General features: G+C 40.9%; 1 protein-coding gene across 1 annotated transcript in view; it reads right to left on the reverse strand.

Annotated features, from left to right (window-relative positions):
• Positions 1-11,195, reverse strand: part of LOC149502393 (uncharacterized) — an 85,709-nt gene extending 74,514 nt beyond the window's left edge. Inside the window, exons 1-7 of the mRNA XM_089729362.1 lie at positions 11,032-11,195; positions 6,809-6,923; positions 5,819-6,029; positions 5,359-5,488; positions 4,556-4,688; positions 1,785-2,040; positions 828-1,009 (exon numbers count right to left, since the gene is read on the reverse strand). Coding sequence (XP_089585488.1) covers positions 828-1,009; positions 1,785-2,040; positions 4,556-4,688; positions 5,359-5,488; positions 5,819-6,029; positions 6,809-6,923; positions 11,032-11,195 — 1,191 coding nt within the window. The remainder of the gene's footprint in view (positions 1-827; positions 1,010-1,784; positions 2,041-4,555; positions 4,689-5,358; positions 5,489-5,818; positions 6,030-6,808; positions 6,924-11,031) is intronic.
• Between the last annotated feature and the right edge of the window lie 8,019 nt (positions 11,196-19,214).

Below are 19,214 nucleotides of genomic sequence, written 5' to 3' on the forward strand. Positions count from 1 at the left end.
TAAAATAAGACCACGCTATATTTATAATCATTAACAAAAGCATAACATTAACTGTTCCCTTCACACTCATAAGCTAGACCGCGCGAGAGAGAGATGCGCAGACTTTTCACGATGCTCATACAGTGCGACGTCACGCCGCGCACTTATTCACAAACACTACAAAAGCGCAACGTGTGAATCTGTTGAGCACGATCAAAATGGTAGGCGGAGTGGAGGTGTTAGGTTTTATTTTCGCTACGAAATTTCTTGATTCGGTCGCCGCGCTCAAAGTCCGCGATAAAAGCTATGCAATAGCTTAAAAAGTCATCAAACGAAGAAACTCTATTTACACTTGACATTTATCCCGGGCATTTTACATATTATGAGTATTGAAACACTGAAAAGCTGAGCGTGGGAGTGAATGTACCCGAACGCGGTCGTTGCTTTCTCCAAATATACGAATGCTGCTGCAACTTACGAAAACAACATCATTTTGAATAAAATAATAACAAAAGTTTTCATTCTGTATTTTTCAGAATATGAAACATGTACATGCTATTTTCGCACATACGTTGTCAATTAAATGTTAAATGTTATCACTTGTGTAAAATCGCGACCATGTAGATTCAGAGCACGACGATGTGTGACTTGAAGCAGCTTATAGCTCAACGGTGACATGCCTATCTTTAATCACAAATTTTGGGATAGGCTCTGGACCGATACATTTTCAGTTTATTTAAAAGACACAAGCGAATGACCAATGTTATCCATGACTGTGTCGAGGTGGCGGACAAAATACATTTCTACTTTTCAATCAAACCCGCTACGTAGGTAGAACAAAAAGTTACCTCCAAATTTAAGGTCAGCCATGCATCTTCAGTAATGAAGAAGAAGGCGGCGTGATCAGCTTTGGAGTGTAGGAATATTGGAACACGGTGAACATCGCCCAACAGACAAGATCCGAGCTCTAGAACATCTTCACCACGAGGAGATGGAAACCGTGCACATCCTGAGATGCTTGGTACAAAAACTGAAATGTTTAACTATATATATATATAAATGAATTGCTGTTCGTTAGTCTCGCTAAAACTCGAGAACGGCTGGACCGATCTGGCTAATTTTGGTCTTGAATTATTCGCGGAAGTCCAGAGAAGGTTTAAAAGGTGAAGGTAAATATGAAAAATGCTCGGAATTATATGAAAACAAACAATTTTGTTTTTCCTTTGATGTGTCCATCGTCTTCCTTTTTTTTAGGATTATTTTATACAAAAGGTTAGGTCTTTTATTTATCGGTTGAGGCACTACGAAGTCTGCCGGGTCAGCTAGTATACAACAAAAAAATAAACTCTTGATAAAGCAAATGTTCCTGTTTGCTCGTTTTGGTGGTTCTTCAATGTGTTTCGAGAAATAATTTTAACCATTTATTTAACATACTATGATTAAAATAATTTCGATGAGGTCGGTAATGACTCAGCTTCGCCCCTTGCGTAGTCTATGTCAATGAGTGGTCATAATTAATGATGGAAATTCGAAAAAACTCAAAATATTCGCACACCATTCGCAATCAAATTTTCGAGCCAACAAGGCAATTTCATTTAATATTGTAATGTTTCACCACGAGTATATACATTGAAGCCAAGTATTAATATTTAGGTTAGTAGTTTTGAAACAAATAAATCCTAATTAGATTAGATTGCCCTAGGGTTAGACTTGTACTGAATATTGTAAAATTATCGGTTTTGTTAGAGCTATACTCGTTTATGTAAAATGCTCACAAATAACAAACAACAAAAACAAAAACTCACCGTTCAACAAAGGTGGCTCCATGTAACAATGGATGGCGACGAGACGATCCTTGCCGGACGACGCCCTCACGAGCATCTCGTCCCGTATGCTCAGGACATTGAGGGGTCTGAAGTGTACTCGAACTTCAGCGGCTGCACCCGAGGTCACGGTCAGACCTCTGGTACCGGATATCTCTAGGTTGAGCTCTCTACGGCTCGGAGGCCGAAGGGAGAGTCGGATCTCGAACTTGGAGATGTTGATCAGACGAACAGTTTGCTGAGACGGAGAGCATCATCTTATGTTCAACAAAAATTAAACTTTATATACAAACTAGCGACCCGCCCTCGATTCGCTTCGGAAACATTAAATTTTATTATTGATAGTTGAGTCCCGCGATGTTACCCGCGGTTATTGTCGTACCGCAGGTGAAGCCGCGGGGCGAAGCTAATCTAAAAAATAAGTAGCCTAAGCTACTCCTTATATCATCAGCTAATTATCAGTGAAAGTCCCGTCAAAATCGGTCCAGCCGTTCCAGAGATTAGCCGGAACAAACAGACAGACAGACACAGATAGATAGACAGACAGACAGACAAAAATTGTAAAAAATGTTATTTTGGTGTATATACCGCATATATATTCATATTCACGTATTAAAAAGCGGTTATTTCAATATTACAAACAGACACTCCAATTTTATTTATATGTATAGATAGGAGAGTCACGCCATGTTGCGCGCGGTACGACAATAACTGCGGGCGACGCCGCGGGACGAAGCTAGTCTAAAAAAGTAGCCTTAGTTACTCCTTATATCATCAGCTACCTATTAGTGAAAGTCTCATCAAAATCGGTCCAGCCGTTCCAGAGATTAGCCCGAACAAACACACAGACAGATAGAAAGCCAAATTTAAAAAAATATTTTTTTGGTGTATGTAATATATTTGAATATTGTATATTAATATGCATATAGTAAAAGCGGTTATTTCAATATTACAAACAGACAATCTAATTTTATTTATATGTATAGATAGAAGAAAAACTAAATATATGCTAAAATTATTAAATTGGATTCAATATGGGATAAATGTTCACTGAATTTATTTGTTTGTTGAGAGATTGAGTTGTGCAAACACGAATATTGCACAGTTCACTCTGGTTCAATCCGTCGCTTCGCTTTAGTTCTAAGAACACGACGCCGTTACGAATACATTGTAATCTCATTATTTTAAGTCTATTTGTAGCGTCAACATTGATCATGTCTCAAATTGTAAAACAAACTGTATCTTCGGAATATTGTTCTGTAGGAACCAATCTTTAATCAAGATCTATTATGCGAAAAAGGAAATTACGAATTCTAAGAAAAGAATAATTGTATACTGGTGGTAGAGCGTACTGCGGGCCCGCACGGGTGAGCACCGCCATCCTGCATATGTTTACCGTGAAACTCTCATACGTTCCAGTTTCAAGGGTGGGATAGCCGCTATTGAATCCAATCGAGTCTACAGGGTTGTGTCACAAGATGTGTGGTGATGTTCACGTTTATTTGTCTTTGGATTTCGGTTACCACTAAACATAAAAAACATACAAAACATACAACGTACATAAAAAACATAAAAAAGCCCGCTGAGTTTGTTTCGCCGGTTCTTTTCAGGACTGTGGATTTTTTTGGAACCGGTGGTAGAGTTAACATTGTTATTTATATTTTGACATTCCACAAGTGTGTTATACTGACATCTAAATTGAAATAAATGATTTTGAATTTGAATTTGAATTCATAAGGTCGTTCCCTCACCTCTGCAAAAAATATATGTGTGGATAAACGTGCGGACGGTGATGCTAAATAGACAAGGTGATGCTAAATAGACATAAAAGTCAGGGACTTAGGGGCCACCGTTTAAATCTAAATGCACTACTACTTGATCGAAGCCAGGCTCGTGCTACGTGCATGATACATTCCACTCCAAAGCACAAGTTCCGTCAAGTCTTGTAGACAGTCTAATACGCGGAGTTGCTCGCTCCAGGCATTTCAATATTGCAATAATTGTTGCGTTATAATACTCCTTGTAAAAATGAATATTTAAAAAAATCTAATATTTAAAAAAAAAGTCATGCCCGCTGAGTTTCTTGCCAGTTCTTCTCAGGACGGAGGCTAGTTTTTGTGAATTGGCGGTAGTTCTTTTTGATGTTCAACAAGTATGAAGTTTCGTTTATGTTGAATTTTTTTTTTTTTTTTGATTTGATTTGGAAGTAAAGACACGTGAAGGGATTTGCTGTTGGTGGATTGTTCAGGAGAGGCGCAATCAGCGAGACCCAATGAGACAGTTTTTCGGGTAGCACAACTTCGGTTTTAGGCAGACGGACGAATACGCGATTCGAACTGGAGTCTCGCTCATGCTATCAGCAATATTAATATGTATGTGCTACTAAGGCCGTAACATACTATGCGCATACAAAAAATTATATAAAGCGAACCAAGTTGCGAGATTACTTCGTCGTTATGTTATCCTCTGGAAGCGGTGCGGTCAGATGTGTGGAAAATAGGGTTGCAGTGTCAGCAGCAACTGCATATCACGTACGCGCGTTAGCAATTTGCGGACAAAGAAAGGAAACAGCATCTTTCTGCACAAATTTACTAACGTTTTCGATTTGGATAGTGACAGTATTCCTTCATCAAGAATGTCGTTTGCGTGTCCCTGTTAGATACGTACTTCAATCGAGAATTAACTATCAGTTACCGAAGGATGCGAACATTACTCTCGTTACTGGATACGGGTACAGACTAATCTTGACTTACTGTATGTAGCTGTCCGATAGTGAAATTGATAAAGTCTAGTTTCGAGGGCACGCAGATAATGTACTCTGGTTCTGTCTCGAATCTCGGTATAGAAGGTGGAGGTGAAAACATTTTTGGCGGTACTTCACCTATGCTGTGAAGAATTAAGCAATTTTCTTTAGGAGCACGATAACAACACGATAAGTAGCCTGCCCACCTTCCAACATGAGGCTAAAACAACTCTGCGGTGCTAATAATATATATATATTTTTATTACTTAGATGGGTGGTCGCACTCACAACCCACCTCGTGTTAAGTGGTCACGGAGTCCGTAAACATTGAACTACGTAAATGGTTGTAGCAAATGTATTAACGATACTGCCCTCCATGCCTGACTACATCGTGGCAGAAATAGGCAAGATAGCCAAAACAATATTTTATAGGAACTTAGCACTTGGGTCATGATAGGCAAATCGTGATATCTGCCCTCTCAATAATTGTTAGTGATTATTTTCGCGAATAGAAAGAAGCTGCATTACGGATTTGGAGATTCTGTTTTATCGGCTAACTAAAAGGGCTTTATTATTATGTACTAGACTAGTACCTACAGTTTGAAGACGTCCCTGGGCTCTGGCAGGTACAGGCAGTCTGAACACAAGGTCGGTCGATACATCACCTGATCATCTACGGTAATAAATATGTCTGAATCGAAGTAGCACCAGTAGTACGTTTGCAAGGGGAGGTTGTCTGGGATTATTTAATTTTAGTAATTTATTTGTTATCGATGTGTTGAAAGTACAGTACAAATCAAGTATAAAGGTAACCTGAATGACAGCATCGATTTCCCCTCCACTAGACTCTGTTCGGATGAGCGCGCTCTAGAAGCCACATCAACGGAGGTCACATCACCCGAACTTCTGTTCAGTATATTTTGTACCCAGAGGCTCTTGTCTCCTGTTATTAAAATAAATAAAAACTAGTTATTTGTATGTAATAATTGTTTAGTAGTAGAAAGTAACAGTAACAGTAGACGACCTTATGGCTTATGGTGATGAGCAGTCACTGGATCGTGCTGACATTATACTCTCCACCATCTTTGAGATATGAGGTCAGAGTCCCGAATTATTTAATCCTTATCTCGTCCTGTAAATAAAAGCACCTGAATGTTTCGCCACAAAAATAGGCAAGATGTTACCCACAAGTATATACTTCTACGCCTATATTTTTAGTAAACTATTTATGTAGCCATGAAATCCTACCGAAATACCCAAATGTCTTACTTACTTCCGGAATTTTGGGCGATTGTTGGCAACAAACTCCTTCTCTGTATGATACCTCTCTGTGCTCTCCACTCATCTTCGATTCCCGTAGTCCTTTCAGAGTGGAGTTTATAAATGTTACGTGCCGGTTTCTTTGATAACCTTTTAGCGTACTCCTGCTTTAACGCATCTTCTCTTTGCCATATTTCATTGCATTCTTTTGTGAAGTTTTCTACCTGCGAAGTGAATTCAAGAATGTATTGTCCGTTAGCGAATATTTGCGCTATCTTCACACCGTATACAAGTTTCCACTGAAATAAAGACTGAGTAATGCAGGTCGATGGAGGAATAATAATCTGACCAGGTGCAGATTCACAATATGGTCTACGACCAGACTAAGCTTAAGCTTCTTTTTTTGGACGAACTCTCAGCCCACCTGGTGTTAAGTGGTTACTGGAGCCCATAGACATCTACAACGAAAATGCGCCATACACCTTGAGATATAGTTCTAAGGTCTCAGTATAGTCACAGCGGCTGCCCCACCCTTCAAACCGAAACGCATTACTGCTTCTCGGCAGAAATAGACGGGGTGGTGGTACCTACCCGTGCGGACTCACAAGAGGTCCTACCACCAGTAAATACGCAAATTATAATTTTGCGGGTTTGATTTTTATTGCACAATGTTATTCCTTCACCGTGGAAGTCAATCGTAAACATTTGTTAAGTACGTATTTCATTACAAAAATTGGTACCCGCCTGCGGGATTCGAACACCGGTGCATCGCTACACACGAATGCACCGGACGTCTTATCCTTTAGGCCACGACGACTTTTAGAAGATGAATGGATCGCCGACCAGTAAAGACTATGGGCAACACTTAACGCCAGCTAAGCTGTGAGCCGAAAGTCGTCTGCCCGTATAGAAAAAACACTAGCAAGAAGTCAAGTTTTATATAATTGAATAAAACAATTCATTGATTATGTAAAATACGAAGTTCTAAGTTAGTTGAATATACCCAATCATCTTCCAACTTCTGTTTCTTCAAATCCTTCACCGCTTTCAAAGGGGGTAGATAATCTACTTCACGGAATACTTCCCTTAGCACCGACCTCACGTCATTACATAGATTTCTAGATAGAGGATAAAAATTATTACAACTTTTTATGACAACAAATTAGTATTACCTACACCTGAGAGAATTGAAATATGTATTAGAATAATGACTCACCAATGAGCAGGATCTATAAGCTTAAATACCAGAAACCTTTGTGGTACTTGAAACTTATAGACCCATGCTCTACCTCTAGGATTTATGACGATTTAGAGACATCAATGTTACCTCGAGTGAGTGGTTACCGTCGCCCATGGACTTCAGCAATGCTAGGGGCACAGCCAAGCCGCTACCTACTGTTAAGTACTCTCCACAACCAATTTTGAAGAAGGACATCTACGAGACAAAAATATCTTTGGAAACGCACTGTCGGTGAACGAAGTGGCTCCAGGTAGTATGGATGAATGGCGGGCGGTGCCATGGTAAAAAGGAGATAATGGTATCATCTCAAATAATTTCTCAGAGACTTACCATGGAACATACGGTACAAAATACAGAGTGAAGTGGAATCCCCCGCAGACCCAGAGGTTCTGACGATCCGTGAAAATGGGATTATCGACAATCCGAATCCGTATGTTTATATGTGTAAAATGTATTTAGGTAATTATTTAGGAAATTTAGTAGACTGACTGCATTACCCGCGACTGTGACTATAGATACGTCGGGCATCTTATCGGGCTAGAGCTACTTCAAGTCTATTGTGTTGTGAGTTGGTCTTGAGACAGTTTAAGTCATTCGCAAAGAAGATTTTAAGCGAAAATACCTGCTATCTGGCACCAGTGGTAGATTATCGGCCATGATTAATTATACAGTTAAAAATTTAAACGGTTTCTTAAAATATGTGATATAGTTATGATTGGTTATTTGACAGTAATGATTGATTGTAAAGTACTTCAATAAGGTTTTGCTCTGAGTTTGTAATGTAATTTTCACTTTGAAAATTTTTGACGAAATACTTGTAAGTTTATCCGTTCTCACAGCTGTTACTTTTCAAAACAGCTTCTCTCACCAGCAGGACCATGTAGATTGCATTCAATCTTACCCGGGTAAAATAATTACCTTCGATGGTGGACAAAGAATATTCCACAGGAAACATTTTATTTCTTTATCATTATCTATGGTATGCGGTCCACCTGTCACCCATTGACCCTACCAATGCCAAGGGCACAGCAAGGCCGCTGCCTACCGGAAAGAATTCTTTTATTATTCGTTTGGAGAACGGCATGCCATAGCTCGAATAAGTCTTCAGATAAATCCCCACGGGACAGCGGAATCGAACACAGAGAGAACCAAAGTCACGTTGACTCCGAGCTTACGCTTATTTAAGCTTTTTGATGAAATTCCGCAGACTTAAATTGTAAACAAAGACAATCAAAACTACGTTGTCATTAATCTACGAAATCTAAATTCTCAAAGTTCTGTGAAGAACGACTCGTCTTTATCTCAGCATTGCAAGGCGAGGGTGCGAGGGTGCGAGGGTGCGCCTCCAAAAGAATTAACATAGGGATTTTTTTTGTTCCTCTAATAGATTCAATCTGTCTTAATTTCTGCTAAAAGTGTTTTTGTGTCGGATTGCTTTTTTGCCTGAATAATTTTCTGCTTTTAATTTTTTAATCGTTAGGGGCCGCGATTACACGGTCGCTCTGTTTATACTTAGTCATCTGCCACTGAATTAAAATTTTAATTACATTAGATGAGTAAACGAGTTCGCGATGTTATGTGGTCATTGGAGTCCATAGACCTCATAAAGTGAACGTTGAAGCCCATGTTGAGACGCGAGAACCTATGTATTTTAATGATCCTTAGTAGTACTTAGAACTGACTATTAGAGCTTGATGTGGTCTAAAGAATAAGCGATACAATTTTTCTTTTTTTTTAGTGGTGGACGAGTGCGTGGACGAGCTCACAGCCCATCTGGTGTTAAGTGGTTACCGGAGCCCATAGACATCTACAACGTAAACGCGCCACCCACCTTGACATATGAGTCCTAAGGTATCAGTATAGTTACAACGGCTGCCCCACCCTTTTTACCGAAACGCATTACTGCTTCACGGCAGAAATAGGCAGGGTGCTGATACCTACCCGTGCGGACTCACAAGAGGTCCTACCACCAATAATTAAATTGTGCCAGTGTTATAATCCCACAGGCACCTACCCATTTTTCTAATGAAATACAATACGTCTAAAGAACGTGGACCTCCACACGAGTATTTCCGCGCGTGCGCTGTTTGTAAAACAGTTCTAATTAATGTGGAATGTCAATAAACCGCGGTGACAGAGATGAAAAAATATGAAGCGATGAAATTAATATCTACATATTTTTATGTAGAATTGTGAATGGATTTAGTATGGCAATAGACTTAATTACGTTTCTGTAAAAACTAAGTAACAAAGAAAATTCTTATCTAAAATTATATCATTAAATTCATTAACTTTATAAATTATATTTTCCGTAATTAGGTACGTTCTTATCTTAAGTCGTCTTCGTTTTTGTTATGGCGTGTTATGCAACACCTATAAGACAACATCTTGTGTACTAAAAAACCCTGTTGAAGTCTGTCTTTATTTCCTCATTTCCTCAGCGCTCTACAAACAAGGTATTTTACATTTTTACATTAATATGGAACGCAGGAGAGAAGCATAATAAATGTAGGACCATATTGTATGAATATAATTAACTATCACTTAATATGCCTACGCACAGAATCTACAGGATCACGTTTAAATAAAATGACCAAATAATTCTAGCTAAATATAGTTATATTTTTTTCTAGAATAACAAATATAGCTAATATAACAAAGGTTTCGTTTTGTGCAAACGACGAAGGTTCCTAAAATTATTATACAATACTTTTTCAATACAGCACTGGGTAATAAAATTAAACATTAAAAAGAAAGCATGTCCTGACATCTAGTAAAATTAAAATAAACTATTTGAGCAAAGTTCTAACAATACTTTAGAATTGGTTACATTACATGTAAATAGTATTGATATGGACTAATAGATGGCGCTGTTAATAAAAATAATAAATCTGTTTTTGGTTTTAGTACTATGCTAATTATAAAATAGTTTTAAATTATATTAATAGATGGCGTGGACTTCAAAATTATGACAAGTTATTTAACTGAAAAAATTGTCAAAAATGTCTTATATAAGGTCATCAGCCTTTTTAATAATAGTGATAAATAGGAGTATGTACGTACGCTAATTTCTAGAAATAGTTTCACGTTCTTTACATTTGCTGCACTAAGTTGTTCAACTCATTATATTGTAAAGGGTCAATTTCAATCTACACCCTTAGACTTTGTATTATACTTCCCTCCGTCGTATTATTGGGGCCGGGTGATGAGCCAGGAATGACGTTATCGCCCGGGACTTGGTTGTGGAGTTACTCGGGGGGTTCGAGAATAGACTCGCTCGTAATATGTACAAGCAAGCCGAAAACGGATCATCAGGTGGGCCGTATGCTCGTCTGCCAACAAGGGCAATAAAAAAAAAAAAAAAAAAACGGATCCCGCGAGCATCTTCACAATATTGCCCCACTGCACGACAGACCACCATATGGCAAGACGTTACCGCGGGAGCTCCTTCAACTCCGATAATCGTTCGGAGTTAAAGATTTTCATCGGCTGTGAGACCGGAGAGGGCATATTTATGAGCGTTCCTCTCGGTATTGGGTTTCACAGTCTCTATTCTCTCGTCTCTCGCCTTATAGGCCGTACCCCCCCTCAGGGCATCGCAACACTCCCTTGTAAGAAGCAGTAGTCATTATGCTCTCACGGCGGGGCCCTGGCCCCCACTCCCTGCCCCAGGGGACGTGATAAGTGAGGCTCATTAGTGCCCTCACAGTAGGGGCTTGATGTCGTTCTGAAACCTTCTCCCCTCGCCCTCGGGAACTGTACGGCTTCGTATGGGTGAGGGCTTCAGAGCGGCCCGACCAAAGAGGGTGGTCCATTTCCCCTCCACCGCGGACTATTTTGGGGCAGACCTGACCTGTCTGGATCGTGTAGGCGCTGCTTTCGTGTCTTCTATTCTTCCATCGATTAGTGAGAACCATGATGCTGTTGACAATTGTGCTAGGTGCTGTGGATGTTTGTAAATTTAACCATCTAAAACATCCATTTACGAGAGTACGGGAGCGTTAGATGCAGAGGCCCAAAGACTGGGAGCCGGGAAGACCAGGAAGTTCGGGCTTGCGATAGGGAACGGAACCACTTTCCACTTCACAAGAGAAGGCGAGCCTCCTTCATAGTCTTTGCGCACCTCCATATCTTCATCTTCATTGTTCATTACTTCAATTCATCACATCATTTTTGCCAGCAGAACCATTCACCCCTGCCAAGAAGGTAGGCAAGAAGGCAAGGAGATCCATTTCGGACAAAGGGGATTTCCTCGAGGCCCAAATCGTGATCCCGTGACACGGGGTGTGATAGAATGGGGTGTGATAGCTCCCTGCCGGATATCTGCTTCACACAGTGTGCAGTCAGGCGGGAGCTCCGACTCCTGGACATCCATAAGTCGAGTGGGCCAGATGGCATCCCCGCAGTGGTTTTGAAAACGTGCGCCCCTGAGCTGACACCTGCGCTAACGCGTTTGTATCGCCTCTCTTATTGCACTAACAGAGTTCCGTCTTCATGGAAGACCGCCCACGTCCACCCTATCCCCAAGAAGGGTGACCGGTCGGACCCATCGAGCTACAGGCCTATCGCGATAACTTCCTTGCTTTCCAAGGTGATGGAGCGAATAATAAATACACAACTCCTGAAGTATCTTGAAGATCGCCAGCTGATCAGTGACCGACAGTACGGTTTCCGTCACGGTCGCTCAGCTGGCGATCTTCTTGTATACCTTACTCACAGGTAGGCTGAAGCCTTGGGGAGCAAGGGCGAGGCTCTTGCCGTGAGCCTTGATATCGCGAAGGCCTTCGACAGGGTCTGGCATAGGGCACTTCTATCGAAGTTACCATCTTACGGAATTCCCGAGGATCTCTGCAAGTGGATCGCTAGCTTTTTGGATGGGCGGAGCATCACGGTCGTTGTAGACGGTGACTGTTCTGATACCATGACCATTAACGCTGGCGTTCCACAAGGTTCGGTGCTCTCCCCCACGCTTTTCATCCTGTATATCAATGACATGCTGTCTATTGATGGCATGCATTGCTATGCGGATGACAGCACGGGGGATGCGCGATATATCGGCCATCAGAGTCTCTCTCGGAGCGTGGTGCAAGAGAGACGATCAAAACTTGTGTCTGAAGTGGAGAACTCTCTGGGGCGAGTCTCCGAATGGGGCGAATTGAACTTGGTTCAATTTAACCCGATAAAGACACAAGTTTGCGCGTTCACTGCGAAGAAGGACCCCTTTGTCATGGCGCCGCAATTCCAAGGAGTATCCCTGCAAGCTTCCGGGAGTATCGGGATACTTGGGGTCGACATTTCGAGCGATGTCCAATTTCGGAGTCATTTGGAAGGCAAAGCCAAGTTGGCGTCCAAAATGCTGGGAGTCCTCAACAGAGCGAAGCGATACTTCACGCCTGGACAAAGACTTTTACTTTATAAAGCACAAGTCCGGCCTCGCTCCCATCTCTGGGCCGGGACTCCCAAATACCAGCTTCTTCCATTTGACTCCATACAGAGGAGGGCCGTTCGGATTGTCGATAATCCCATTCTCTCGGATCGTCTGGAAACTCTGGGTCTGCGGAGGGACTTCGGTTCCCTCTGTATTTTGTACCGTATGTTCCATGGGGAGTGCTCTGAGGAATTGTTCGAGATGATACCAGCATCTCGTTTTTACCATCGCACCGCCCGCCACCGGAGTAGAGTTCATCCATACTACCTGGAGCCACTGCGGTCATCCACCGTGCGTTTCCAAAGATCTTTTTTGCCACGTACCATCCGGCTATGGAATGAGCTCCCCTCCACGGTGTTTCCCGAGCGCTATGACATGTCCTTCTTCAAACAAGGCTTGTGGAGAGTATTAAGCGGTAGGCAGCGGCTTGGCTCTGCCCCTGGCATTGCTGAAATCCATGGGCGACGGTAACCACTCACCATCAGGTGGGCCGTGTGCCCGTCTGCCTACAAAGGCAATAAAAAAAAATGGGGACTCAGAGACTTGCCGTCAAAACTGTAGTGCATAACAGCGAACTCAGGACGGCACAGCCAAGACCAGTATAAAGAAGCTTAATAGCTGCCACTATTTAACAGTTATCACTAGTTTCACGTAACATAATAATAAAGTTATGGTCATCCACTTTTAACTCTGATTTTTTAATTTTTTTCACGACGTCATTGATTATATTCTTCAGTTTTAGTTTTTTTGAGAACTTAACCTATTTATTTTACGATAGTTTAAATAAAATTAAAAAATAAGTGGGAAGCACATGAAAAAATTAATAAGAGGCTTAGTCGTATAATTTCAATCCGACAACTTTTACCCTTCTTTTAATTTTTAACATTAAAAGAGGTTGAATGCTTTAAGTTTGTCCGATCGCTTCTAAATATTTAACCACAACTAGTACGCTAACGGTCGGCAATAGGCTTTTTTCCTTACCTATAGCTAGTAGCCTCGTAGGTTTATGCTAGCTTCACCGGACGTGTAAGCGAACTCACGGGGCTCAGCTGGACGACTTCGCTAACACTAGCCCTAGCAAGAGCAACGGGCATTGTATTGTTAATGTTTCGTTGACGATCAAAGCTGGAGGAAGTTGAGAGTGACGTCACGGAGCAGTTACCGCTTGCATAATGTCAATTAAATTCATTCTTTACCTTTGAACTGATTAAACGGTCGAACATATTCTTAATATATTAAGCAGGTGACTGCCGGAATTTGATTAAAAAAAATTATTTAACTTTTATTCGGATCATTGTGTCTTGTGTCATTTTGTATTCTGAGGGGCAGCGCACTAGCGCACGCCTCATCTGATTGAATACGGTTATGAGGTTCGTGGACATCAAAACGTGAATGCTGCTATTGTGACCTAAGATATCAATTACATAGTACAATTTTAACAGAGCGCATGACGGCATCAAGTCAGGCATGGACAGGACCGTGGGATGGAGCGATGCGGTCTCGATACGCCCTACCGTTTGTAGTTTTGCAAATATTACTGAGCTGCTGCAAAGTATTCTATGAATACCTTTCCCTTCCAGTAGGCTGCGTGTCTACAAGCTACGTAACCTAACAAACACGATGTATGCGATGACAATCTGCCAAATCGAAGCGAATTTAATCGAGCGTAATTTACGAGTCACAGAAAGATCTGGTCGCGGTTAGTGGTTAAATCCTGTAATCCATTAATAACTTCCCGGCCACAATTCACTTTCGGCAGTTTGTTGCGAGTCGGCGGCGGCGCGCCTATCGGAGGGTCTGCTCTACATCGTTTAGAAAATTTGTACGTACGTACCGACCTCAGGGCTGACGAGCTCGTCGACGGATAATACAACTAAATAGCGTTCATTTATATTTATCGATTAGTGTTTGTCTATTCCTCTGCTCAGTTATGTATCGTTCGTGTAGCGCCTTACTTCCCAAAATGGTCTAGGGCATACTCGACGATGGGCTACGTTTTTTTTCGTCCATTCACAGCACAATCTATTAATAAACCAATCAATTTTCTGTTATTTTCTTTGTTTTCCTCGAAAACCGCAACTCAGCCGCAACGAAAATGTACATAGTTACATAGTATAATCTTCACATTTTTTCTCGAGTTTTTTGGAATACGATAGAACTGTAGTTGCAGGGGTTCATCGGAACCAGCTAAATTTTGAGAGCTGCAGGTAAACATAGTCAGTTTTTATTTGTTTTTTATTAACGATTACTATCAGTCCGCGCATCGGATCAGGCGGCACCATCGTAACAACAAGTATTTAATGTTCGGTAACTAATACAAAAAAGAGGTCTGAAATTTTAGCTCAATAGATCAAATGAACTAGCTCATCTATCTTCGCGATTCCTTTTCTCTGTGAGAGTCTAGGGTCGAGGTTTTTACTGTCTGCGCGACTACATAAACCTCGACAGCCCTATAAAGGGCTCGCCTGTAAATCTTTCCAGGTCAGTAGCCCTCGACTTGATTCACGTTTCATAGAAAATATTATGTCGTTTCAATGTAGGGCCCTTGAGCCTTTCGTGCCTGTTTATTTCATATTTCATAACGGTTTATTGAACAATAATATTTTAGTTTATATGATTATATCTTATTGTACGTGTAATCGCTATAAGTTTGCGTCACTGCCGATTGGAATATATGTCGTCGACAGACCTTTATCATATCCCCGAATCCTGATCACGCAGGAGCAAGTCATCGTCGACGCCCTAGACACGTCCTTACGGATCCATCAGATCCAATAACTCTTGCATTAGATACCTTTAGCTCTAACACTAGGAGCAGGCTGAGGAACCCCGGTAACCATACTCGTCGAACTCAAGAGGTCAAAGAGTCAAGAGGTCAACGACAAAGAGGTCGACGTCCAACCTAACCCATGCATCAGCTTGCTGAGTTTCTCGCCGGATCTTCTCAGCGGGTTGCGATTCCGATCCGGTAGTAGATTCATTCGTGAAGCAGTTGTTAGGTCTCCTTCGGAGGCGCTCGGGCAGCTGTTAGCAAATCCCACCCCTTCTGGCCGAGCCTTTGCTCGCCCACCTGTTCTGGTGAAACTGGAAAGGCCTCCAGGCCACCAGTAATATTTCAATCATAAAAAAAAATCTTTATCAAATACGTTCGGCGCATCTTTAGAAAGAGCTTACGCGGTAAATGTTTTGGTCCATTCTGTCTGACTATGTGTTTCACGAATTAATTGCTTAGCTCTTGTTTACTGATGCATACATCATCTACATGGTATTACTGCTCTGTGCCATGACACTGCAGTATTACAGTTCCAAATACTCCTATAAATATTATTGCTACACATCATCTGGTTCTCAAAGCTTTGTTTCTAAGCGCAATAGCTTTTAAAACAAAGTACAAATATAACTCTCAATGACAAGCAATGGCTCGGCTGTACCCTGGGTGCTACTGATGTCCACGAGCGACGAAAATAAACGAATCGATCGAAATTAATAAGTGTAATATGTATTTATTTAAGGCAATATGTCATGACACTATTACAGAGCACACCTTGTATCCTGATACCTTGCTACAGTCTGTACAAGCTAATCAAACGACACGAGACCTGTTCAACTTAGTCCAACATTCTAAACATAAAAAATCTAAATCATAAATTTTTAAAATTATTATTATAATAATTTAATTAATTATACATTCCATATTGAAAATTCCTCCAAATATTCTATGAATAAATCTTAAATCATTTGCAGAGTTGTCGCGGATCGTCAATTTATGGACACGGTAGTTTTTTGAACGATTATTCGGAAAAACATTAATATAAGTACGAATAAGTTCACGGCCAATCTTGTGTTAAGTGGTAAACGAAGCCTTTAAGTGAATATACGTGAACTCGAATGCTGCAACCTTCTAATCTGTTTTATTAATTGACCCATTAACTGTAGAAACAGGCAGGTACCTCGCCTACCTACGTGAGTATGTACCTATGTACAAACAAACAAAATTTGCAAATTGATCTTATAGGGTCGTTAACGCGATTTCAGATATTTGGTCATTTCTATTTAAATTAATATATTGTATATAAATTTATATATAATACAACACTCAGAGGTAGGAGGGATATATTAAAATAGTATGTAGAATTCAAATAAATAAAAAACGTGGAACGTCCAATTATTTCCTAGTTCAAACCTAATTAAGGAAGTTAGATAAAATGGCAGGCACTAATTACGTTTTGTAAGATCACGATCATTCGCAATAAACTTTGTTGGGATGTTTTAAATTAGTCACTTGCAGGCCCTCCCTGAGTCCGAGTGTCGGTCGCGCCCGACCCGCCCGAGTCAGACTCCAAATTTTAAGACTCGACTAAGAAGAAAGGCTAAGTAAGATATAGTATGTAATACATACATTTGTACATAATTACGGGTAACGCTATTCGTTTGATTTAATGATAGTCACTGTCTACATATCGTGGAGTCTGTTCACGAGTGCTCATGGTTGGCATCCATTTAATTTACTTTTGGATGGTAAGTGACAACAAAACTGTACTTAAGATCACTAATAACAAAAATGATTCCAGAGTCCGTGAACGCGACCCAGCGCAACACTACAAGATCGACGCCACAAAGTTTTGAGGACACAAAATAATTAACGAGCGCTCACTTCTTTTATATCTCGACACCGACGTGAGGTTTTATTGCTTACCTTAATGAACACATTTCGTTCACCGTATCTTGTGTCTTTATTGCCACTGCACCCACTGCGCCCACGTGACAATGTTGCCCATGGACGTCACCAATACTAGGAGCACGGTTCACATGCAGGCAACTGGTTAGGTCTCTTTGTGGTTTGTTTGGTTGGTGGTTGTGTGTGGTTTGGAGTGGAGACGCTTGGTACAGCAGGGCGTGCATGTCTTTGAAAACGACAGGAGGCGCGAACTGGACGACAGACGAAATAAATTGAAAAATAGACCGCCTTCCACCATTTACAACTTCGTGGGTGGTGTTCTTACGTGTAGCTTCTGTTTGCGCACGTTTAAGAACAAGATAGGCTACTGTAGCCATATTAGAGCGCATGAGAGGCGCGGACATTAGCTTTTAAGTTATTAAACTGAAAAATTTGGTCGCCGTGGTCGAAACCGGCTTGGAACCATGAGGTCTCTTTAAGTTCCGCTTCAGGAGGACATGTATATGTATATTTATTTGCTTTAGCTCATAGACTCAAAAGCGAATGAATGAATTCGGCATGTGTTTCAATCGCCACTCACGTGAAAATGACTCCCAACGCGGAATACCAATTGAAAGATGACGACGTGTCTATAGTTGTTCATAGTTGTAAGGACTTGAACCTGGAATAGCCTTGCCGTCATCAGATGCTGGTCGCCGTTCAGACAGTTCGTGGTGCCATCCATATGCACGTTGTTTCTTAATTTGTTTTTGGTAATTAAGAGTAAATTAATTTTATTTAAGCTATTTATATTTCTAAACTTACTTTAAATTAGAATTTTATGTGATTTCAATTTAAAAAAATTATGTTGTTAGTTTTCTAGTTGGTTACAATAGACGATACGAAAGCTACGTTTAGTTTAATTCACAAAAAGCTGCAATAGTTTTAGTCTCGATCGATGTATTAGAACTTAATAGTATTCAGGCCCGGTTAAAGTTCTAAAAACTCGGAGGACTTGTGTTAAAAGCTTAGCTTAGCTTGCTATAACTAGCCGACTGTTATCACGAGTGTCAGCGACATTGACGATGCCTCCTGTAATAAAACCAAACCTTCAGAACTTTACAAGAGACGAGGTGTTCATTGAGAACCGAAAGTTGAGATTATCATCATATCTAAGTAATTAAGACTTTAATCGTATCGGTGAAGGTGAATTTTGAGTTTAGGTCGTGATGCAAGAGGGCTCGAGTAGCCACTTATTGACAGGTGGACCGTGTAAGACTGTCCGACTGTCGGTCCGATAAGAATGGAGCGTGTTTTAAAATTTACTATACGACTAAATAGGCCAGCGTACATACACTAATGAATATGTTATAGTAAGTCATTTATTGTAAAGTTTGCCAATAAAGCATCTTGAAACTCTCAAAGGGCAGATTCGAAGAGTTTTTATGGCAGCGGGCTATATAAATGGCCCAATAAACGCACTTAATGACTTCCTTGTCTTGTAACTTTCCTGGACATGGCTGACTATCGCGGGTGTTATAAACGAATAGCAAATATCGCTAGATTTGTGATTTTAGTAGTACCATTTATTTACTTTTTACTTGTTGAACGTTTTTACTTCAAAAATAAACTCTTAAATATGTAGGAGTACGACAATGGGAAGATCTTTCACCGAGCGGGTGATATTGCTCAGTAGACCGACGGTCCGAATGTTCTTTTTTTCTTTTTTTTCCTACCTAAGCTGATAGCCTTGAGAGGCTATTTTAGCGAAACCTTAACTAGTAGGTGAGTTCACGGGGCTTAACCGGAGTGATGCTAACACTGACCCTAGCAAGAGCAGTGCTTCGCAGAATCTACCACCGGAGCCCTTCGTCGCAAGCGACGGGTTCGACGAGGACGGTGACCGATGCTTGCGATGTGTGAGGTAAGATAAATATTTAGTATACCGATCACGTTTGCTGTCTTAGAACAATTTAGAAGTCTTCTCTTGACGTTAGCAGACGGAAACGAATGTCAGTTCCTAGGACGGAGGCACCGCTCTTCAAGAAAGCTGGTTGGTAAATGTGGTAGCATCTACGCGCCTC

The sequence above is a fragment of the Bombyx mandarina genome, chromosome 08 (genome assembly GCF_030267445.1).
Source record: "Bombyx mandarina strain Sakado chromosome 08, ASM3026744v2".
In the NCBI taxonomy this organism is placed as follows: domain Eukaryota; kingdom Metazoa; phylum Arthropoda; class Insecta; order Lepidoptera; family Bombycidae; genus Bombyx; species Bombyx mandarina.